The 24,586-nt window shown below is 42.8% G+C and overlaps 1 protein-coding gene across 3 annotated transcripts in view; it reads left to right on the top strand.

The window, feature by feature from the left end:
- Positions 1 to 24,586, top strand: part of LOC110491482 (thyroid hormone receptor alpha-like) — a 154,965-nt gene that overhangs the window by 108,004 nt on the left and 22,375 nt on the right. For 2 of the 3 annotated variants that reach the window (XM_021564965.2, XM_021564964.2), the window contains 3 exons: positions 15,321 to 15,571; positions 22,758 to 22,819; positions 23,976 to 24,014. In XM_021564965.2, coding sequence (XP_021420640.1) covers positions 15,516 to 15,571; positions 22,758 to 22,819; positions 23,976 to 24,014 — 157 coding nt within the window. In that variant the 5' untranslated portion in view covers positions 15,321 to 15,515. Of the gene's footprint in view, positions 1 to 15,320; positions 15,572 to 17,840; positions 19,049 to 22,757; positions 22,820 to 23,975; positions 24,015 to 24,586 lie in introns of those variants that run through there. The other variant, XM_036946367.1, reaches the window with a different exon arrangement.

Here is a 24,586-nt window from a genome sequence, read left to right as displayed (position 1 = left end):
TAACTTACTTAGGCCTACATTTCAATTCTTCTATAGGCTACTGTATCAATCATTAATTTGTTCATATCATCACAGAGCATTCGAGTCATTCATGATTTAAAATAAAATATTGAAGAGGCCCTTGAGTAATTCGCGTACACAATGAATAATACATTTCAGAAATTGCTTTCACGAATGAATGCGACAGTTTTTGGTCTTTGCTGTAATAAAGGCTTTACAACAGACAACAGACTGTCTGGTACGCGTATGCTTTATTTATTGTTGTTTACATTGTTCCAAATCTTCAGAAAAATTATATTCTAATCTAAGAGCACCTGTTTGGCACACATAATATGCACACAGGCCTTGCTCCTTCGTTTCCTTGATCGCCAGTATTTTCCATTACTACTCAAATGTATTCCATATATCCGACTTCCCCTTTACCCCCTGAGCAACCAGTAAACATTCCCCAGTTTCAAGTTTATTTGTCACGTCCTCTGCATCCATTTTTTTTGTCACACGTGTTCGGAGTTTGTTAAAACCAATGTATTGATGTAATTATGACATGCTATAGGTCAGGCCCTATTAGTCACATAAAGGCAATGCATAAATGTGTCCCGTAAAGAGAGCAAGGGCTGAGGGAATAGGGAATGTTTTTCCTAAACAAATTAGGGATTTAGATAACAGAACTTTTCAGTCAGAAGAGTCTGAGCCTGGCCCGGCACAATCAAATCAATTGTGGTCGGATTCCCTCTTGTCATTTGTGTTTCTTAATTATTTAATGAAACAGTGTGCATAAAGCATCATACAAGCTCAGTGCATATAGTTGATTGGATAAAAACACAAAGAATATGTCTATATATGGAAAAATACACGTTTAAAAATGTTGGCCAATCGATTGGTCGAAAGAACAGATTACTCTCGATCGACCAAGATGATTGTTTTTAGTCGGGGACAGCCGTAAATTCATTATTGTGCTCTGTTCACATCTGCCTAGTAAATAAGGGAGTGTTGGTTGGCATGTTATGGACCTGGGGACTTTCCCTAGATTCTTCCTACCCCACAGCGTGGGCTAGATGGAGTCACCACCTGGGGCTGTCGGCATGTCAATCCTTACTGCCTTGATCACTGGCACAGTTAGAAGAGGTTACTGTGTGTGACCGTGCCATGGTTTAAGCTTTCGGCCCACACAGTTGGCAGTGACTTCACGATACGATATTATCACGATACTTAAGTTCTGTATGTATTGTGATTCTCACGATTCTTTATATATATATATATATATATATATATATATATATATATATATAATATTGCGACTGGGATTTTATTGCGATTCCATGGTCCTAAATTATTACTCACTATATCTCTGTTGAGGGATGAGAGAATCATGAGAAAATGACTTTTGATCAGTCAGGGAAATACAATTTCTGAAAACAAATTGGCATACTGTGGTTTTGGTGCAGGTACAGCCAACTAGCGCAAAAATAATATTGCGATATTGTCAATCTGATACTATCTATTGTAAAAAAAGAATACCCCGCACAGCCCACGGCCTCATATTCCCAACCTGGCTGATGTCACACACACACACAAACCCATGGCTGCCCTTGTTAATGACCACACACACACACACACACACACACACTGGCGGTGGAATTCCCTTTGTATCCATGCTGAAACTTGGCCTGGCTACCCCATTCATAAAAGTGTACCTGCTGATCTGAGCGTCTGCCAATGCTCAGCTATCCTCCACTTTGTGACCATGAAATAAAGACACACAATAAAGCATAGTGTACCTGCATGTCCTGACCTCCCTTAGAGGTCATGTCAGTCCTTCTATCTTGTCCCATCTATAAGGATATGGGATATAGTTTGTGTGTTGGTGCACACGTGTATGTAGGTGATTCAATTGATTTGTGTGTGTGATTTATAGAACGAGAGACAACCCCCATTACTATGCGAGATGAACATACACAGAGGTGAAATACATCTGGTCCCTGATTCACTGTTCTCCCATGGTTAGGGTTGCAAAATTCCAGGAACTTTCAATAAATTCCATTGTTTTCCCGACATCCCAGTTGGAGGATTCCCGGAATCAGGAGGGAATAAGCAGGAAATCCAGAATCCTCCAACCAGGATTTCTGGAAAAGCAGGGAATTTATTGGAAGTTCCTGGAATTTTGCAACCCTAACCATGATCTTGCCTTCGGCAATGAAGGCTTTTAAAGTTTTTAGTTTGTTATTCATCTAATGTAATTTAGGCATTATACAGTTGTGGACTAATACAGTTGAAGTCAGAGTTTTACACACACTTAGGTTGGAGTCATTAAAACTTCAAACTTGTTTTTCAACCACTCCACAAATTTATTGTTAACAAACTATAGTTTTGGCAAGTCGGTTAGAACATCTACTTTGTGCATGACACAAGTAATTTTTCCAACATTATTTACAGACAGATTTTTTCACTTATTCACTGTATCATAATTCCAGTGGGTCAGAAGTTTATACACTAAGTTGACTGTGCCTTTATAAACAGCGTGGAAAATTCCAGCAAATTATGTCATGGCTTTAGAAGCTTCTGATTGGCTAATTGTAGTCATTTGAGTTAATCGGAGGTGTACCTGTGGATGTATTTCAAGGCCTACCTTCAAACTCAGTGCCACTGTGCTTGACATCATGGGAAAGCCAAAGAAATCAGCCAAGACCTAGGAAAAAAATTGTAGACCTCCACAAGTCTGGTTCATCCTTGGGAGCATTTTCCAAACACCTGAATGTACCACGTGCATCTGTACAAACAGTAGTATGCAAGTATGAACACCATGGGACCATGGAGCCATCATACTTCTCAGGAAGGATACGTGTTCTGTCTCCTAGAGATGGATGTACTTTGGTGCGAAAAGTGCAAATCAATCCCAGAACAGCAAAGGACCTTGTGAAGATACTGGAGGTACAAAATGATCTATATCCATAGTAAAACGAGTCCTATATCGACATCACCTGAAAGGCTGCTCAGCAAGGAAGAAGCCACTGCTCCAAAACCGCCATAAAAAAGCCTTCGGTTTGCAACTGCACATGGGGACAAAGATTGTTCTTTTTGGAGAAATGTGCTCAATCCTATAGAAAATGAATGGGCAGAACTGAAAAGGCGTGTGCGAGCAAGGAGGCCTACAAACCTGACTCAGTTTCACCAGCTCTGTCAGGAGGAATGGGCCAAAATTCACCCAACTTACTGTGGGAAGCTTGTGGAAGGCTACCCAAAACGTTTGACCAAAGTTAACAATTTAACGACAATGCTACCAAATACTAATTGAGTGTATGTAAACTTCCGACCCACTGGGAATGTGATGAAAGAAATAAAAGCTGAAATAAATCATTAACTCTGCTATTAATCTGACATTTTACATTCTTAAAGTAAAGTTTTGATCCTAACTGACCTAAGACAGGGCATTTTTACTCAGATTAAATATCAGTAATTGTGAAAAACTGAGTTTAAATGTATTTGGCTAAGGTGTATGTAAACTTCCCACTTCCACTTTATATTTCCCCCTTGCATCATTCCAGGCATCCTTGCAAATTCCCTATTTCTTCTAAAATAATTTGAAATTGAAAATAACTTCAGGTCACCACACCTTGTTATTGGATTTTCAACATTGCAGAACCAATGTATTTTTGTAAAGTTTACCATTTTAATTTAGAAAGTAAATGGAAATGGCATGGACAAAATGATTGGCACCCCAGAGCTAGTACTTGGTTGCACAGCCTTTGGCCAATATAACTGCAGACGAATGCTTCTTGTAGCCGTCAATGAGCTTGCTGCACCATTCTACTGGCAACAGCAAACTGTTCTAATTTTTCAATGTTTGAGGGGTGCCCTCCACCAACTGCTGTTTTCAGATCTCACCATAGTTTATGGTTGTGGTTCAGATCTGGAATTTTCACCGGCCACTCGAGAACCGTCCAGCGTTTCTTCTTGAACCATTCCAGGGTGCTTTTGATGTGTGTTTGAGGTCGGTGTCGTTCTGGAAGACCCACAACCTTCAGTATAGACCTAGTTTTTTGGACACTGGGTTGAACATTGCACTACAAAACACCTTGATAACCTGCTGATTTCATGATGCCATGCTCACGTTCAATGTCCCCAGTACCAGAGGCAGCAAAGCAACCCCACAGCATTATCAAACCTCCCCATGTTTGATTATAGGGAGGGTGTTATTTTCATAGAATGCTTAATTTCAAAAGTGCAAGGGTGGCAATATATTTGTTCTCAACTGTATTCAGCGATTTAATGAGTCTTGTGAAATGGATTTATCCAAACTATAAACAAACTCATTGTTGTAGAAACACGCAGTCGGTCAGACAGTGGGATTCTTTGTGTTGAAACTTGAGAAGAACACTCAGTGTCCCCTCTCTCTCTCTCTTTCTTTGGTTCCAATGGAAAGTTATGGCGTATCGCCCAATAGCGTAGCAGGGTTTGCAAAAGACTGTTGAAGGTACAAATATCAAGTCATTCCCTGAGTGTAGTTCACTACAATTTCCAATTGCTGTTCGGAAATGATGAACAGAGGGGTGGGAAGTTGCCATATAAAAACAACAACAGAACAAAAACAAACTAAGTACAGAATGTATGTTTTCACGCAATGGGTTTCTGTTAAGGTGGACTGTGGGAGAACAACCTTCATGTCAAGTGGTTAGGTTGAAAAATATGTTGTGCTCCATCAAGTCAAGGGACCGGAAAGGAGGGAGGCTGACCCGTAGCGGGTTTGATCCATTCAAATCCCTTTATTTTCCTCTTGGAAGTACCCAGGCTTGAGACGCTTGATAGATCTACCTTAAAGAAGACAGTGGGGTAGAAGAAAGAAAAAGAGTTGGATTTGTTTTCCGAACGCTAGTCACATTCTTGGGAGCGTCTTAACTTGCCTTTGCCAAAACAGGCTGGAACGGGGATGGGGGGGTGAGAGGGAGGAGAGAAAAGTGAGGGAGGGGAGCGAAAGCTATAGGACAGGATTATAACCTTATTTACATCATTGCATTTCCACTCTTTTACCTGTATTTGTTCCTCCATCCACACTGTACATTAGACCTATTTACCGCAACTGCCCTGACTACCATTGTCTATGTAAACCCCTTTATACGGAGTGGCTGTGGATCCGAAATCTCTGGAACCCTCTTCCCAATAGCTAAAGGTTTAAAGTTTATGCACGTGTGAGATTCTCTACTGTACCCACAGTCTCTGCTCGTCTCCTTCTGCTGCCCAGAGAACAAGCTACTCTGCTCAATCTCAGTGATGAATGGAGAAAGGTGTTTAATGGAGTTGATCAAAGCTGATTCAATGTCTGAATGATCAAATAATTATAGAACTGAACATTACTGTCATTTCTTTCCTATCGTCCGACAACAACATGTGCCACAAGGCAAAATCTGTGCTTTGATTGAACCAAAACGCAGGTATGCTACAGTGTTTTAACTCAATCTGCTCCAACATTCACTCACTGTCCAAAACAGCACTGTACTTCAAAACGACAGCGTACATATAACTAAGAACATATAAATATATATTTCCATGAAACTGATGAAGATCAAACTGCTGGCAAGCAGATACTGCATGGACGTTTCACCGGTAAATCTTGAAGATTTAACATTCACCATTGACAGTGAGAAATGTGTGAAGGGAGGGTGACCACAAAAATGTGTCCATAAAGTACAGGTAAAGAAACAAATGCGCAAAACATAATGCGGATCTTTAGCTCTGTGGAAGAGGGGGCGGGGCAGCCTCTGCCTTGTTTATAATCTCCACCCCTGTGGGTTGAACCCTACAACTATTATCTGTCACCCACTCCAGCCTGCCGTCTAACGCCCTCCCCCTGCACACACACCTACGTGCAGCACATACACACACACCCTGTCCCACAACTGCCACTATCTGTCTTTCATATCAGTCCCAGTGCCTCTGTCTGTATCCCCCTCAGCCAGCTGCCCCTGTCTGTCTATCAAGTAAAAGGAAGTTGGTCCAAGATACTGATCTCATGTCAGTTTTAACCCCCCCCATCCCTTAATGTTTAAGGTTAGAATTCAGGATGTATAAGCTGATCCTGGATCTGTACACAAGAGCAAGATATAACCAGATCTTATTGTCTATCTACCCTACACCCCCTGACTAGGCACCCCTTCATATATAACCCCAACATATCTAACCCCTAGGCACCCTCTCTCTAACCCCCACACCGTCTCTGTTGTTTGGGATAAAAGGTCCCTTATTACTTCATGTGATTTGAGGCTCCGTTTTGCCTTGGGGGCCTTGCTGCAATGTTGTTGAAAAATGTGAAACAATTTGTGTACTGTTGCAGAGTGGTAGAAGAGACAGTTTCCTAAGGCTTTCGCTTATTTCTCTATTCATCACTGTTTTCAATAGTATAAAAGAAAAGAGGAAAACAGACAGACAGACAGACAGACAGAACATGGTGCCAAGTGTTCCTACCCTGCTCTGCATACTGTACCTAGGGAAGAGGCTCTGCAGCACGTCCCATATGCCCTTGTCACACACACACACACACACACACACACACACACACACACACAGCAACTATCAGCAGGGCATATCCTCTGAGTTCAAGGTTGGGTTTGCTTCCACGGTTCCCATCACAGAGGGAGAAAGGTTGGGGGACAGGGTGTGTGCGGATGTGGATGAGGTAATGTATGTGTGCTTGCAATACTCAATTGTCTCTGTGGTGCAATATATTACTATAGATTACCATATATCTGCTTGTGTGTGTGTGTGTGTGTGTGTGGCTAGCTGTGACCTATAATGACCACTAGAAAGTAATCAGGATAGTGTCAATGTGCCCTCCCAGCTGGACATCAAATACACCAGGCCAACTGATACACACACACACACACACACACCGCTCTCTTTACTTTTCAACCTCACCAACTGGTCTTAGGTCAACTATGTGAATTCCTCATAATGGTTAGGGTCCCCAGTGGGAGTATAGAAATCCAACCCCAGGTCAGTTGTCAGGAGGTGAATGTTAATGGGGTGGCTTAGATATTACTGCACTGTTGGAGCTAGGAACACTTCGTTACACCCGCAGTAACATCTGCTAAATATGTGCATGTGACCAATACAATTTGATTTGATTGTGATTTGTTGTCTTAACAAGTCTCTATCTGGAATACCAGGGGTTCTGTCAAGTGGCAGGATCACTACGTTACCGTAGGGCTGTTGGGTTGATGTAGTGACGAGTCAGTTAAAAAAAACGAAAAAAGGCATCTGTGTGTCTCTTTGCCAGGTGACTTGTTTACCTCATGACGGGCACGTTCAGGCTTAGGGCTATAGCGGAGGGAACAGTGATCCTATGTCCTCCTGCATAGTGTAATGCAACTGGAGTAGGCTAGGCAGTGTGTGTGTGTGTGTGTGTGTGTGTGTGTGTGTGTGTGTGTGTGTGTGTGTGTGTGTGTGTCTGGCACGTGGTTCAGGAGTCCACACACACACACACACACACACAGGTTTTCTCTCTCTGACTTAAGGTGGTGATGACACTGAGATGTGCATACTTACACACTAATCTCAGTATAGTTTCTGAAATTACTGCCTCACCTGGTTCACCAACTACTTATCAGATATAGTTCAGTGTGTCAAATCAGAAGGCCTGTTGTCCGGACCTCTGGCAGTCTCTATGGGGGTAACAGAGGGTTCAATTCTTGGGTCGACTCTTTTCTCAACGATGTCGCTCTTGCTGCGGGTTATTCCTTGATCCACCTCTACGCAGATGACACCATACTGTATACATCTGGCCCTTCTTTGGACACTGTGTTAACAAACCTCCAAATGAGCATCAATGCCGTACAACACTCCTTCCGTGGCATCCAACTGCTCTTAAATGCTAGTAAAACTAAATACATGCTCTTCAATCGATCGCTGCCCGCACCTGCCCGCCCGACTAGCATCACTACTCTGGACGGTTCTGACTTAGAATATGTGGACAACAACAAATACCTAGGTGTCTGGCTAGACTGTAAACTCTCCTTCCAGACTCATATTAAGCATCTCCAATCCAAAATTAAATCTAGACAAAGCCTCCTTCACTCACGCCGCCAAACATACCCTCGTAAAACGTACCGATCCTCGACTTCGGCGATGTCATTTACAAAATAGCCTCCACCACTCTATTCAGCAAACTGGATGCAGTCTATCACAGTGCCATCCGTTTTGTCACCAAAGCCCCATATACCACTGCGACCTGTATGCTCTCGTCGGCTGGCCCTCGCTTCATATTCGTTGCCAAACCCACTGGCTCCAGGTCATCTATAAGTCTTTGCTAGGTAAAGCTTTGCCTTATCTCAGCTCACTGGTCATCCCCAAATGCAACACCTCCTTTGGCTGCCTTTCCTTCCAGCTCTCTGCTGCCAATGACTGGAACGAATTGCAAAAATCACTGAAGTTGGAGACATATCTCCCTCACTAACTTTAAGCATCAGCTATCTGAGCAGCTTACCGATTGCTGCAGCTGTACACAGCCTATCTGTAAATAGCCTATCCAAGTACCTACCTCATTCCCATATTGTTTTTATTTACTTTTATGCTCTTTTGCACACCAGTATTTCTACTTGCACATCATCATCTGCACATCTATCACTACAGTGTAAATTGCTAAATTGTAATTACTTCGCTACTATCGGCCTATTTATTGCCTTACCTCCTTACTTCATTTGCACACACTGTATATAGATTTTTCTATTGTGTTATTGACTGTACTTTTGTTTATCCCACGTGTAACTCTGGGTTGTTGTTTGTGTCACACTGCTTTGCTTTATCTTGGCCAAGTCACAGTTGTAAATGAGAACTTGTTCTCAACTGGCCTACCTGGTTAAATAAAGGTGAAATAAAAAATACAAAGTATGGTCTATAAAGCCCTTAGTAGGGGAGCCTCGTTGCATTGATTAACACTACTTTCACCAACTGCAATAAGGCCATGTGAGTCAGGGTGAATTATACACCAACTTGGAAAGGAGTCTTAGGAGACTTCCACTGATTGCACTGCAGCAGATCGAGCACCCGCAGTTCTTCAAGCTCCAAACAAGTCGACAGCCCTAGATCTCTCTGTCAAGTTCCTCTTTACAGTTCAACCTATTTCACTCCGTCACATCAACTACACATTAAACCTCAGACGTCCTTGATCTAAACTTCCCTCTCTTCCTCCATCAAGAGCTTCTTCTCCCTCTCTCCTCCTTTTTAACCGATCAATTCTCCTCCCTTTTGTCATTCCCCCCCAAATAAAGAACTGAGAGACGTCAATCAAATTGGTGGGAACTAAAAGACTAAATAAATAGAGGGATGTTTAATTGATACAGAGGCTGCCCCACGCGCCAACATCACAAGTTCACTCGTTTTTCTTTCTCATGCGTTTTAAAGTTGGCATTTTATAGTATGCCAATTAAAGTGCAGCTCGGGGAGCGAGCCCAGATTCTCAAGCCCCAATTAAAAGTTGGAGGGTTGATTTGACAGGGAAACAGATCAGGCCATGTGAGTGAGAGTGACTGAAGAAATGGCCGGGCTCACATTGTTTAGAGATGTATTCAACACACACACACACACACATGCATATTGACGCCACACACACATACATTCACATTCCTTCACACTTCTCACATGAGCTGCTGCTACTCTCTGTTTATTATCTATGCATAGTCACTTTACCCCTACCTACATGTACATATTACCTCAATTACTAACCCGTACCCCTGCACATCGACTCGGTACCGGTACCGACCGTATAAAGCCTTGTTATTTTTTTCCTTTCATTTATTTAGCCAATTTCACTTACTTACTTTTTAAAAACTCTGCATTGCTGGTTAGGGGCTCGTAAGTAAGCATTTCAAGGTTAAATTCGGCATGTATGAGACTGTCACGCCTGCTCCCGCTTCCCCTCTCTGATGCTTGAGGGCGCCAGGCTGCCATTCATTACTCACACCTGTCACCATCATTACGCGGACCAGCGCTCACTGGACTTACCTGGACTCCTTCACGTTGTTGATTGCCCCTACTATATCTGTTTGATCCTCAGTTTGTTCCCCGTCAGCATTATTGTCGTCATGTCGTTTTGTTCCTCCCGCCCAGACCCTGTTCTTGTTTTGTTTGATGTCCATTTTCCATTAAATGTTCACTCCCTGTACTTGCTTCTCATCTCCAGCGTCGGTCCTTACAGTGACATGAAATGTGATTTGATTATTCTCAAGTAATCATCCCCCACTTGACTAGATCCATACTGTAGCTGTCTGCACATTCAGTATATACCTATGTTTCTTGTTACATGTGCTAGTCACGCTTGCCAGACTCTGAGAGATACAGCGTCTGTGGCACTGTATGCACACAGGATGCTTTGTATAGCATTTTAACATATTAAAACAAAAGAATAGATAAATACTATTTGTCCAGCCTTTGCTGCTGTGCTTGCAGATGCCCATAATATGCTCCAACCCTAATCAAAAAGTATTTAATAACTCCAAATAACAAAATCAGAGCTATAGGTTATTGTAACATTTCAACTTAAAACATGATTTGCCTTTATTTGCAACTGCAGGGGTCACTGGTGCGGTTGAATGCAGCATTGCTGTGTGGCGGACTCAAAATGTCTTATAGTTGAGTAGCCAGCCTAGGCTACTGCTCAAATGTTGCTGTAATAGGCCTATATGTTTCTCATTGGATGGAGTTTTGTTTTTGGGTTATTCATTGTCAAGCTTTAAAAACCAAAGCCAGACTGCACGTTTTTAGTAGCCGAGCTAGGATTGTACACTTTCCCTCTGCTGTGCGCTGTAAACGGGACACACAAAAGCAGCGCAATTGAAGTTGAATTCACAGATGAGAGCACATCAGACTGTCATTTTATAAAGTAGGTGACTCAACTGTTGACTCGTTTATACTCAGGCCTTGTATTTGACATGTGCGCTAGCATATTAGCCATGTTATGACTTAGTTATTACAGTTGTACATTTTTTTCCAAAATATTGACTTATGTTCCAGGCCAGCTGTGATTTACAACCTGATAGCAATATGTTTTGGACAACCAAGAAATGTCTTGGTGAATTATATAAATCATTCAGTGTACTGCATACATCTATTCTGCCAACAAGGCCTTACACTTACAGTACATTGTGGAATTTTGAGTCAAACATAAACTATTTTTAAAACCAGTTATGAAGTTGGTTTTGTAGCACAAACGAGGAGTTTGATATTTTTGACTGATATGATTGTCTGTTTGTATTGTCTGTATTGTACTGCAAAGCAGTCAAACGCTGTCCGTTCCACCTTAAATGTATTATTCAGTGTTTTCTTTCCCTTTTCCTGTTATTGGTTTGTAAGCCCTAAAAACTAAGTTCATTTTCTCTCCCCAGGCCAACCAACTGTGATCTAATTAAAGTTCCCTATTTACCTCTGTCTCCCTCTCTCTCTGTTCCCATTCTCTCCTGTCTCTCTTCTCTCTCCTTTACTGGACTTTCAGAGGAAAGTATAGATTTACTGTGTGCTGTACTCTGTCTTTTGAAAGCCTCTCCCCGTGCGCCATCTTGCTTTTCTTCTTGACTACCATAATCTTATCATCTCTCTCTCTCTCTCTCTCTCTCTCTCTCTCTATCTCTCTCTTTCTCTCTCTCTCTCTCTCTCAAGAACCCTATGTAATAATAAAACATGCTTTAGTAGGGGTGGGCTGTTTGATAGTCTGTATGGGCTTGACCTTGGCTATAGGGAGACGGCATACGCATGGATATCTGAGTAGGTGCAGGCAAGGCCACAGCACTGATGAGGCTAGAAATGAGCTAGCGGTCGGGCATAGAGTGAAAATGGGACATCGCACATAGACAGAAGAACATTTCTCTATCTAATCTAATCTATTGGACCGTATTGGAGATTTAACCGATTTTAAATCATTCTTGAACTTCAAGATGTGGTTGCATTGTTTTTCTCCATTTGACTGTAACACAATGAGTCCCTTTAGCCTCTGTCTGTTTTATTGCCGCGGACAAATTCTTCCAACGGGTACATGCAGAAGCAGCACAGGGATAGCTCTGTCAATGGTTTTCTTGTGATCCTTCTGGTGAATGTGTCTCATTACTGTCCTATCCAGCTTTTTATCACAATTTGTCCTCACATTTGTGGTTTAGGGTCGAGGAGACTACATGACTATGCAGTGCACGTGTGTTGCGCTGGATTCCGTGTGTGTGTGTCTGTCTGCGTGTGTGTCTCGTGTTAGCAGCTCTGAAACCAGCACATGTCGTGTGAGGTGATAGGCCAGCTGAGCTCTTATATTTGTTCTTATTAACAGTCCACCGTAGTATTACAAGAACCACTGCATCACATTATGGTACGTTGCCTTGAAATGTCCTTGAACTCGCTGTAGAATATGAAATATATATTATGTCCACGGGGGTCTGGCTAGTCTTGCAGCCCACCTCTGCACGATAACCTTGATAATAAATGGCTAGATAGGCCGCTGTATTATGGTCAGCTATTAGCGTTATCTATCAGGGTCAGGACATCACTGTAGGAGGCCGACCACTTCTCGAACATACACCCCTCCCTTTTTCCCCCCATGATGCTGTGCGGCTGGTATGCGTTCGTCTCAAGTTCCTCTTATCACGGAGCGTGTTCAAGCTGTAAATAGATTGAGAGAGGCTGTTAATGCCGCGGTTCAACATTTGTTTAACATAGTAAATGGTGAAGTTGGCTAGTAAAACTCCCACCTGTGCATCAGTCGACATCTTGTAAATCGTTAAGTGTGACACGGAGGCTGGGGTTACGTACACACGCCTTGATTCATGGGTTTGGGCTTTTGACCTCGAAGAGGGAACTGTCGAAACGTCAAGCTAACATGACCGTCAAATAAATCAGTGATCATTTTTGTCTGTAATTTTACAATGAAGAAGATTCATACACCAGCAAATGATTTTCCATGTGAAATATAGATGGAAAATATTCAGCCACTCTTGGAGGAAAACGGAATACATGAAAGACACAATAGGTTTCACTTTCTTACCATAAAATGACACGACAATCCGGCTTTAAAGCAGTCGACGTGCTGTGAAATAGAACACAGTAAGCTTGGTGAAGCGATGTAGTCCATTGTACCGTTGAGATCGCAGCATTTCAACTCGCACTATTATGTGGCAATTACGCGGTGCCACTGTTATATTAGCGATTGCTGACAACAATCTCGTGCTCGCAATCGTTCCATCCCTCTGTTTGGGATTGGGAAGGCGTTGAAGCGAGGGATTAGGGGAGGAAGAATAGAGCGGTCAAAAAGGTTGAATAGGTCGCTTGTGTGTGTGTGTATATGCAAATGTGTGTGTGTGTGTGTTTCTCAGAAACTCTTGGAAAGCCCTGTCGTCGTCTGGCCAGGAGTCAGGGGTCACGCATGTTAGGCCAACGTGTGAGACCTTCTCCCATGAAGCGTTTGGAAAAGGTTGCATAAACAATGTGGCCAATATGGAAGACCAGTCTCTGGCAAGTCTGTTATGGTCTGAACCCTACGGAAACACGAGGACATGTCATCTGAAATCATGGTAGTTCTAGTCTGTTCTATTTACGTACAGGAGGGAGACAGAGAAAAAGGAACGAGAATCCTTGTTGAGTAACATGGTTGGCACTAAAACAAAATTTGTATCCACTGGTGTTGATTGGCAGTCAATGATATTCCCTCTGTTCTATTCTCGCTTCTCTCCCATGACAATAACCTATCCAGCTAATGCTAACAGAATGTGCGCTTTAAGCTAAGCTAACGGAATGTATACATTAAGCCAAGCTAACGGAATGTATACGGAATGTATACATTTAGCCAAGCTAACGGAATGTATACATTAAGCCAAGCTAACGGAATGTATACGGAATGTATACATTTAGCCAAGCTAACGGAATGTATACATTTAGCCAAGCTAACGGAATGTATACATTTAGCCAAGCTAACGGAATGTATACATTTAGACAAGCTAACGGAATGTATACATTTAGCCAAGCTAACGGAATGTATACATTTAGACAAGCTAACGGAATGTATACATTTAGCCAAGCTAACGGAATGTATACATTTAGCCAAGCTAACGGAATGTATACATTTAGACAAGCTAACGGAATGTATACATTTAGCCAAGCTAACGGAATGTATACATTAAGCCAAGCTAACGGAATGTATACGGAATGTATACATTTAGCCAAGCTAACGGAATGTATACATTTAGCCAAGCTAACGGAATGTATACATTTAGCCAAGCTAACGGAATGTATACATTTAGCCAAGCTAACGGAATGTATACATTTAGCCAAGCTAACGGAATGTATACATTTAGACAAGCTAACGGAATGTATACATTTAGCCAAGCTAACGGAATGTATACATTTAGCCAAGCTAACGGAATGTATACATTTAGCCAAGCTAACGGAATGTATACATTTAGCCAAGCTAACGGAATGTATACATTTAGCCAAGCTAACGGAATGTATACATTTAGCCAAGCTAACGGAATGTATACATTTAGACAAGCTAACGGAATGTATACATTTAGCCAAGCTAACGGAATGTATACATTTAGCCAAGCTAACGGAATGTATACATTTAGACAAGCTAACGGAATGTATACGGAATGTATACATTTAGCCGAGCTAACGGAATGTATACATTTAGCCAAGCTAACGGAATGTATACATTTAGCCAAGCTAACGGAATGTATACATTTAGCCAAGCTAACGGAATGTATACATTTAGCCAAGCTAACTGAATGTATACATTTAGCCAAGCTAACTGAATGTATACATTTAGCCAAGCTAACGGAATGTATACATTTAGCCAAGCTAACGGAATGTATACATTTAGCCAAGCTAACGGAATGTATACATTTAGACAAGCTAACGGAATGTATACGGAATGTATACATTTAGCCAAGCTAACGGAATGTATACATTTAGACAAGCTAACGGAATGTATACATTTAGCCAAGCTAACGGAATGTATACATTAAGCCAAGCTAACGGAATGTATACGGAATGTATACATTTAGCCAAGCTAACGGAATGTATACATTTAGCCAAGCTAACGGAATGTATACATTTAGCCAAGCTAACGGAATGTATACATTTAGCCAAGCTAACGGAATGTATACATTTAGACAAGCTAACGGAATGTATACATTTAGCCAAGCTAACTGAATGTATACATTTAGCCAAGCTAACTGAATGTATACATGGAGGTCATACTAACCAAACGTATGGAAGTCGCTTACTGTATATGGAAGTCATGCTAACTGATTGTTTACGTGGAGTTCTTGCTAACTGAATATATCCTATTCTCTCATTGATAGATCTTGTCCGGTCCAGTCCATTCGTCAGTCCTAGGGCCAGCACAGGGGGGTCGCTCCGGAGGCTAGAGCCCGCCCGGACCGGGACCCTGTGATGTCGCACTGACTGACCCCCCTACCTGCGAATGACCAGCGAGCATCCGAGGGTGGGGCCCGCCTCAGTCTCGCATGATTGGCTGTTGGATGGAATTAAGGTGAATGGAACACATGCCCAAGGAGCAGGACCCTAGCCTATCAGAGGGAGAGGAGAAACGGTGAGTCCTGCCCCCCACTTCCTGGTCTCAATCATACAGGCTATAACCCTGCCGCTAACATCACACAGTGGATAGGGATCACATGGTCTTATGGGTTAGGGGTCTTCTGCGGAAAGTGTAGAATTCCTGGGTTTTACCCTTTTGTTTTGAAAGTCTGCTCTCTCTCTCGCTGTGCTTCTCTTTCTTTTCTCTCATCCATCTCTCTTCCCTCTTTCTCTCTCTCATTTCTCCCTCTCTTTCTTGCTCTTCGTTCTCTCCCTCTTTCTCTCTTTCCTCTCCCTCTTTCTCTCACTTTCCTCTCTTTTTCTCGCCCTTCCCTCTCTCCCTCTTCCCTCTCTTCCTCTTTCTCTCTTTCCTCTCTCCCTCTCTTTCTCTCTCTTTCCTCTTTGTCTCTTTCCTCTTTCTCTCTCTTTCCTCTTTGTCTACTGCCTGCAAGTTGAAACAGCTAAAAAAAAATTATCTCGTTTTCGAAGAAACCTAAAAACTAGTACTCCAGGTTTCCCGACCCTGAACACGTGTGTAATTTACTAACTGCTCGGAGCCAGTCCACCAGACACGAACACAGGTCGTTCCCTTGTCATCATTTATTAGAACACAACATCAGTGAAATGGAAGCTCCTCTGTCTCAACCAGTCAGGCTGTGTCAGAGTGAAACAAGGACTTTTATCAAAGAGCAACCTCCTCCTGCTCAAAGAGCACAACTATCAGTCAGTCTGATTTGCCTCGGAGCGATTGGAGAGAGAGAGAGAGGCGAGAGAAGAGAGAGAGAGAGAGGAGAGAGAGAAGAGATGAGGAGAGAGAGGGAGAGAGAGGAAGAGAGAGAGCAATATGGGGGTTGGGGGAGAGAGAGAGAGCAGCCTGGCTAGGGTAGAATGATACCACATTCTGGTAGCATAGGCTATAGTTTTATATGGTTGATAGTGGTGGTGTTTGTGTTCTGTTACAGTGGTACGTGTGTCTACATTATTTATGCATACTGATGTGTTTGAGAGCGGTTGGATACAGTACGTGCATCAAGGTCTGTGTTTGCGTGCGTCCGTGAGCTTGTGTGGGTGTTTATTTGCTTGTGCTTGCCCTTGTGTGTGTGTACGCTACGTTGTGCTTGTGTGTGTTGTGTGTCGTGGTTGTGACACGTGGGCCACGGAGAGGGTCTCCGGCTCCCTGGAATGCTGTGTCAAATTCCCCGGCGCAGAGCCCTTTGGCATATTACCCAGGCGCAAATGAAAGGAAAGCCACAGGAGCCGGACAAAATTTCTCAGCCGCCATGGACCCCTGTCAGTAGATTAGCAGTTGGGCTCGTGTGTGCGTGCGTGCGTGTGTGTAGTGAAGGTTCAGGGCTAAATTAAGGCTGCTGTCGCTGTGTTAATTAAAGACGGGGAGGAATTAAAGAGCTTGATCCTGATTTGGACTGTTTGCTAATCACATTGGAGTAGATTGAACTGTTTGATACTGTAGTGAATGTGATTAAAGCGCTCCTTTAGGTCCTTGCGAACCTTTGAAGTGAAACTGGGGATAGTTGAACCAAATGACAGATGTATACATTTGTTTCCTTACCTTGAAAGCAGTCTGTGAACAAGGAATGACTTTAGCCTAGCAACTGTGGATTGCAGTCACTCCTGCTGTTCAGGTAAGGCAACAAATATCTGAATACGCAACTTTGCTGAACTGTCCCTTTTAACGTCACTGTTCGGATGAGAGTAGATGAAAGTAATACAGGGCTGGTGCAGGGAAGTCTCCCGCTTCTTCTCTTGCACTTGCTCGAGGCAGGAATAAAACGAGAGACGCACAGTAATTTCATGTCTTGTGGTGCTGTGGTTGCTGATGGTAGCAAATGGCTTAGCACCAGCTTTCTTTGTTTCCTTAGTGTTCTCAACCTTGCCAAAAAGCCACTGCCCGATCTTATTCTACTTATGTAGGCAATGGTTTGCCGAGCGCTATTTGGCAACACCGTTGTCAATGTCGTTGTTGCAACGAAGTCACTGCAATTGGATGATCAAATCTGTTCTAATTGCTGATAAGATGGCGGAAATGGAAGTGGTGTAGAGAACAGAGACGGGCTGGATTATTCTCTTACAGCTGTTGTGCCCATATCCGTTATCAAACGGGCACGCACACGCTCATCCTCTCTATTCAGATAAGGTTTGCAGTGTGAAACCGACAGGCTTCACTATCGAATGAGAGATCCGTACAAACAGGGTATTTATTTTCTCTTTCCGACATTGTACAAGTTGTATTTTGGCTTCTTGAATTTCTCCAGCCTCTGTGACTCTTAATTCAATTTCCATACCAAACAATGCCATTTCTGTCATGCAATTGCGGTCACTGCTCACTGGGCACACGCTGGTTGAACCAATGTGGAATAGACGACTTTGCTTTCCCTTCCTCTCATGACATCAATATTGCTTTTACGACTTCCTTGTGTCATATGGAAGATGAATAGCAGTGGATGTGATATGCCCAGCTTCATTATGAAACAGTATGAGAAGCAACAATGCCTGTAGTACACTATTGTCATCTTGTTACGCATTCATTGGACATGTGAGACAAACAATGTTTTGATTTCCTTTTGGCAGGGACCTCTATCACAGCCAGAAGTATAATTGCTTGTAATTACTGACCTGAGAAAGAGAGAGAGGTGTGTGTGTGTGCATGGCTCTAATTTCTATCTCTGATTTCACTGGCATTATTTGTAAATAACCTGTCTAGCAAACAAGACTTTACACGCCTGAAATCCGATGCAAATCTGGTTTTAGTATGCGCAATTCACTGGGAACAATAAGCTACTGTGTAGTACTGGACCTAAATGTAGGGCCCGACGTCCTGCATAGGTTGGTGGGGTATAGATTGAAGTCAGGCTTCTCTTAAAGGTACACGACTTGTTTACTTTAGTATTTCAGTCCCTGAAGACTTGAGTCACATGATAGGGCTACTTCATAAAAAGACATCTGAGCCAGTTTTAAAGGGGTCCGTCAATGTAATGTCTTTGATATTTCTGCATTCGAGCATTGACGATTTCTGTTTTGCCTCGTAAATGTTGGGTCGTCGACAATTAGCTATGTTTCTAAATCTCTTTAAGTAAGTCGCCCTCATTTCAAGTCATTGCGCTTTCGGCTCTGTTGCTGAAGTACAGAAATAGACTCATGGAACCCGCCTTGTGGTCAGAGCCTGCCTGACAGCTACCTGTTAGTTGCCATATCAACCCACCATCAATCATCCCAAAACCCGTTGTCAGACCCTCAGGTGGAGAGGCTGTCCCACGTCCAATCAGAGAGCAGGGGCGGGGCTAGAGGGAGAGCGAGAGAGAAGGGGTTTATTTCGAGAAATGAGAGAGAGAGAGAGAGAGAGAGTCTTTTCAGAGCTAAAACATGGCTGGCAGCAGGTTCACTGTACAGTAGATGTCTCTCCAATTTGCCAGCTGTTTGAGAGGCCAGCCACTCTTCTCGCAATGCATATTCTACACTCACACTGCGTTATAAGGTCAGAAATGTTTTTTTCATGTTTTGGACTGTCACTTTTTGTTTTGCAGGTTAATTGCACTGTGCCTGTGTTGTTGTTTTTCAGGGATGGTACATGGCTACAGTAATGTTGCTTGCTTTGATTTTTCAGCAGAAAATCAAACCTTGGGGAATCAAATCTTGGGGAATCAAATCTTGGGGAATCAAATCCTGGGGAATCAAACCTTGGGGAATCAAACTTTGATTTTGCTATCTGATTCACACAACTATGTGCTGGAACCTGTAAGATCACATTGCAGTTAAAAATGTTTTTTTTTATGAATTAGTCCTGTTGTACAGTATGTTTCTGCAAAAGTGCTATGTGCTGTAATTCCCAAGCAGTGTGGCACAGTTTAAAACCTGCTTGGCCGCCAAGTCCTTACATAATTGTACCCAAATGAGGCATTGTTTTCATAAGATAGGGGCACTTCAAAAAGCTTCCCTTTAGCTCTGCGACGTACCAATACGTATATACAAATTCACACACAAAATGTTTCCTCAGCTTCTGGCGTTGGTATTAGCTAACCTAATGTAGCAGGTCCTGACGAGAAGGAAAAAAAACTGTCGGGGGAGGTTCTCGTCTGCACTGTTGAACCAATCCAGTAAATGTGGAGGAGGAGTTAGGATGGAGTGTCACCTTATTAACGTCCGACAATGGAAGTCACTTCACAGGCTTCATTTCCATTGCCCCTGTTTCCGACCCACAGAGGGTGGATATTATGCCCGGGACGATACCAGTTTCGCGATACTTAGTTTCCCAGCGGAGATGGACCATGGTGGGTCACATGACTCAGGTCTAGCTGGCTGAGCGCATGCTGGGTTTTTGGGGGCTACGGGCTTCGTCGTTGGTCTGTCCGTCCGTAGGCCCGGGACGATACCAGTATTGTGATACTCGTTAGTATTGTGGCAAGGAAACAAAACACAAAGCGGATTTAACTTCTTTAGGAAAAGCGCACTAATGTTGAAAACAAACATCGTTATGTTGTCATCCAGTCACATGTATTTATTTTCCAAGCTATAGCTCTCAGTATTTTAATTACATCAGGTTTTTAAAGGACCAAATAGCTTGTCTGCTTTGTGAGTTCATTTTTGCCATGTACCAAGCATCGCAATATTTTTTTCATCACGGCACTAGTGTGTATTAGCCTACACTGCAACCAAGCAAACTGCAAATGGCTCCTTGAATTGAGTTCCTAAAAGGCACTTGCCCCCCCCCCCCCCCCCCCCACTTGGCCTCCCTCCATTTGAGTATGAAATAATTGATGTTTTTTGTTGTTGTGGTGAAAAGCAGTGCACAGAGTAGGTTTTTCCTTCTATTTCACTCTCGCCTCAGCAGAAGACTTGAGCTGTGTGTGAAGCTCTGAAGGCATCTTTTTATAGCTGGCACAACAGAGAGTTGAGAGGGGGCTGGACGCTAGGTTTAGGCTAGCCACTTCTGAGGGCTCCGGCTAGGGTGTTCAGCTTATTCATCTCTGTCGGGTTGGCTGTGATGGTGGAGGTTGTGTTTTCATTCAAGTTATTTCTGAATTGATTGCCTGTGAGGGTGATTTAGATATGGAGGCTTGGCGGGCGGCAGTAGTATACCTTTATTCTATTTTTCTATGAAACATTTAAGAGTTGACTTTAAGACTTTTAGTTCAATACTTTAAAGGGGCTATCTGCAGTTGCTATCCATTTTTTGGACGTATAAATGATGATGTGTACCCATTTATTCTTGAATAATATACCCCGTCAGAACCCCAAATATAAGCTTGTTTTAGTCCAATGTTTGTAAAAAAAGGTAAATATAAACCAACACTGTATAGCCTCAAAACATGGTTAAACTGTCATTTTGATATAATGGATGGTCAGTCCATTGGCTCTGTCTAAGAATTTGAGAGTGGTTACATTTCTCCAGCCCCATCCCTCAGCTATTCACCAAAACAGTGGCGGGGTGTCCACTTTGTTAGTATTTGAACTGGAAGATTGCCCCTTTAAGGCTTGATTAGGCTCACTGTGGCACCCACGTTACTATAATTGAAAACAACTCATCCCAATTAGGAAGCCAGTGAAACAACCACTTATGTCCTTAGGATTCCCTTAGCAACGATCGCTATTTACTGAGAGCAGAGAGGGAGAGAGAGTTCAGACAAACGAGTGTCCAAATTCACTTTAGTAAGCTATATCAGGTTTTATACACTTTCATGGAGACCCACTCCCGTAGCAGACCTGGAGCTGGCATTAAAGAGCTTGGTGCAAGAAGCTGAAGTGCTCAGGAGTGTCTGGAGGGCTGCAGAGGGACCGCAGGGAAACATTAGTGTTGACGTCCGATAGATCCTACAGCGTTACTTATTAGTGCACTCTCTCCCAGGCTAAGTGTGCTAAGTTCTCCTGTTACAGAGGTGTGCTTTATTCAGATGGGCTGTGTGTGTGTGTGTGTGTGTGTGTGTGTGTGTGTGTGTGTGTGTGTGTGTGTGTGTGTGTGTGTGGTGTGTGTGTGTGTGTGTGCGTGTGTGCGTGCGTGTGTGTGTGTGTGAGAACGACCGATCGGTTCGGACTATATTTTTGGCCGATATAGCCCTTTCCTTTAAATATAGGTTAAATAAATAAATAGTTCCTAGTCTATTGACTATCGGCACAGCCAAGGTCCCCTTTATAGGGCCACCGCCCTGTGCCTCTCCGGTGAAACTTTTTCTAAACCAGTTTTACTCACTTATTGCTCTGAGCCAATGGCTGCATCTCTGGCTCGTGCCTCACTAATACTGTACATAATAAAGACACTTGAATAATGCGACACTGCATTTTAAAACAGTTAATTTGTTTTCTGTTAGGCAAAACAATGTCCATACAGGCTACAACACTTTACAAAGCCAGAAGATACCCGTAACCTGCTAGCTAGCTCTATAATAAACAACATTCACGGAAAGCTAACTTTCCCACCTAGCTTACAGCTGAAGCTAACAAATTTTAACCAAAAACCTACAAAAACCTACTTCTATGCAAATGTTGTTGGTCAGTAGGATAATGTAAGATTGTTTCCATACACACACAATTTGCCCAGTTTATCAATAGAGATTTACCATTCAAATAAATGATTACCATTATGTAGTTATGGTAGGTAAAACAAAGTCAAATTGATTGTATGATTCTATTATTGATTCATTAATGCCTACATGGCCGCCTGGGAAATGTTGACATAACATTTTTCAAATGTAATGATATTGAAAATCGTAGGTGTGTATTTGTGTGTTGCCGACTGTGTGCATGTTTGTGCATTGGTGTATGTGTGTGTGGTTGTTGTTCTTGCTTTCCCCTCCAATGTAAATTGAAGTGGAAGGGCAGACATTTTCTCCACCCCCTTAAACTAGAGCACTGCTAGAGTCCTGAAAGGTTCCTGTTGGAGAACTGGCAGGTTGAAACATGCAAAGAAGTGGGGGGGCGCTCAATCAACTTGAGTCGAGGTGCAACCCAAAAAATGAAATCCCCATTGAAGGGCTGAAACGTTAATCTTTTAACCTTGCTTAAATAAAACAATACATTTTTATGGTGAGCGAGTGTTGCGCCTTTTCCGTTTCAAGGATAAAATATGCAGACATGCCCTCCACTCTGCCTGTGTTTTAAATTCCTGCTTCCTCCTTTACACATACACTCTCTCCCCCCCCCCCCCCTCTCTCCCTCTCTCTCTCTCTCTCTCTTCTTTTCTCATTCTGCAGGTGGATCGATGGCCCGAAAAGGAAAAGAAAGAGCAGCTCATGTTCGGTGAAGAGCATGTCTGGTAGGTACAGTTACGGTAGACTTACAGCCATTTGCAAACAAAGACACTATGTAAGCAATGTACTGTTAGGTTCGATTTTTACAGCCTTAGAGTCTTCAACTCTGCAAAAACTCAAACCTGAATTGTGTTCCCAACCTGTCGCCTGGTTTGTACGTTGTGTGCTTGTGTGGGAAACACAGATGTCACAGCTCAAAATTCACTGGCACCTTTTACATTTTGAGTATGTATTTATCACCTATGAGGAGAAACAAGGGAGCCTGAGCCACATCTTTCAGCGGTAAACGAGAGCCAGCCGCTCTGCTATCTTTCTTCCTGCAGTAGACTGCAGTCTCTGATTGACATCTTAAAGTGCCGGGAGTTGAGAGAGAGCAAGAAAAACAGTTTAGAGGAATCTGTGTCATCTGCCGAGATGCTAGAAAACATCTGCGCTTGTCATCTCCTGAATGCCAACTGGGCAGATAGGGCTGTGACGATACTAGTATTGCAATATTTATTTCATGAAAAAAAAAAAAAAAGCTAACACGAAGCATACAGTACCAATCTTTTTGGTCCTTTTGAAAACCTGCTGTATGTAAAATATTGTGTGCTATAGCTTGGAAAATAAATGTTTCCAACATTAGGGCTGTTTTCCTAAAGGAGTGAAATCCGCTTCTTGTTTTGTTTCCTTGCCACGATACTCATCCCGGGCCTATGGACGGACAGACCAATGAGGAAGCCCGTAGCCCCCAACAACCCACCTTGCTCTCAGCCAGCTAGACCTGAATCATGTGACCCACCATGGTCCATCTCCGCTGGGAAACTTATGTCTGAGCCGGGCTTTGAGGGGTGGTGGGGCATAGTGCAGGTTCTTATTACCTAAGTGCTATTGGCACATGGCATGGCACCCTCAACCTTTTTCAATAGGGTTTTATCATCTGAAGAACCCACGAAGGAAACGTGTAAAAGTATATTTTTAAAGGATTTAGAGAAGTTTGTCCCCAAAACAGTATGTCAGTAAATTCAGTATGTCATTTTGCCTGAATTTGATTTTGAAAGACTTTATTTAGATACAATTAGATGAAATAAAGTGGAGTGTTTTTCTATGAAGAGAGCATTGACTCTTCCATTTTGCATTCATTGAAAATAGATTTAAATGTCACTTTTCTTTTCTAAACAGAAATGAAGGGATACGGACAGACTGGGTCAGAGAATACAGGTCAGTTACATACATCCTTTTGGGTCGGAACATTTCAACAGATGGGACTGTACTTCAATTGAGCTATTGGAGCAATAGCAGAGGGTGTGGGCTTCAGCAGCACTATTGATTTTGGCTCTGGTTCCTATCAAAACCCCCACAGACTGGCTTGTGAGACTGGGCATCCCTACCCTGTCCTGTACTGCCTTGTCCCTGTCCAGTGTCCACTCCTCTGCCTCTGAGAGAGCCAGACTGACACTTGTAAGACTGTACTCAAGTGGGGTCCGGACACACACACACATATAAACACCTTTTTACTTTCTCTAGGGAGAGCCGGGACTAAAGTAACACGGGGCGAAAGTAACACACCCATTTTCTCAGATAACACAGACGCTAGAATGACTTAGTGAAGTCAGCACAGTCCTAATGTGGAGGATGACCCCCCCCCCCCCCCCCCCCCCCCCCCCCCCCCCCCCCCGCCTGCCCAATCCAATCATGTTATCAACAAAAAGTGGTTTTGAGCGATGTAAGTAAAAATAACTGACCCGGAAGTGTTTTTTGGTTGTACAGTTGTGTCTAGTTGTTTTTAGGCT

The sequence above is a fragment of the Oncorhynchus mykiss genome, chromosome 16, assembly GCF_013265735.2.
Source record: "Oncorhynchus mykiss isolate Arlee chromosome 16, USDA_OmykA_1.1, whole genome shotgun sequence".
Taxonomy (NCBI): domain Eukaryota; kingdom Metazoa; phylum Chordata; class Actinopteri; order Salmoniformes; family Salmonidae; genus Oncorhynchus; species Oncorhynchus mykiss.
This window is presented reverse-complemented; position numbering and strand designations above follow the sequence as displayed.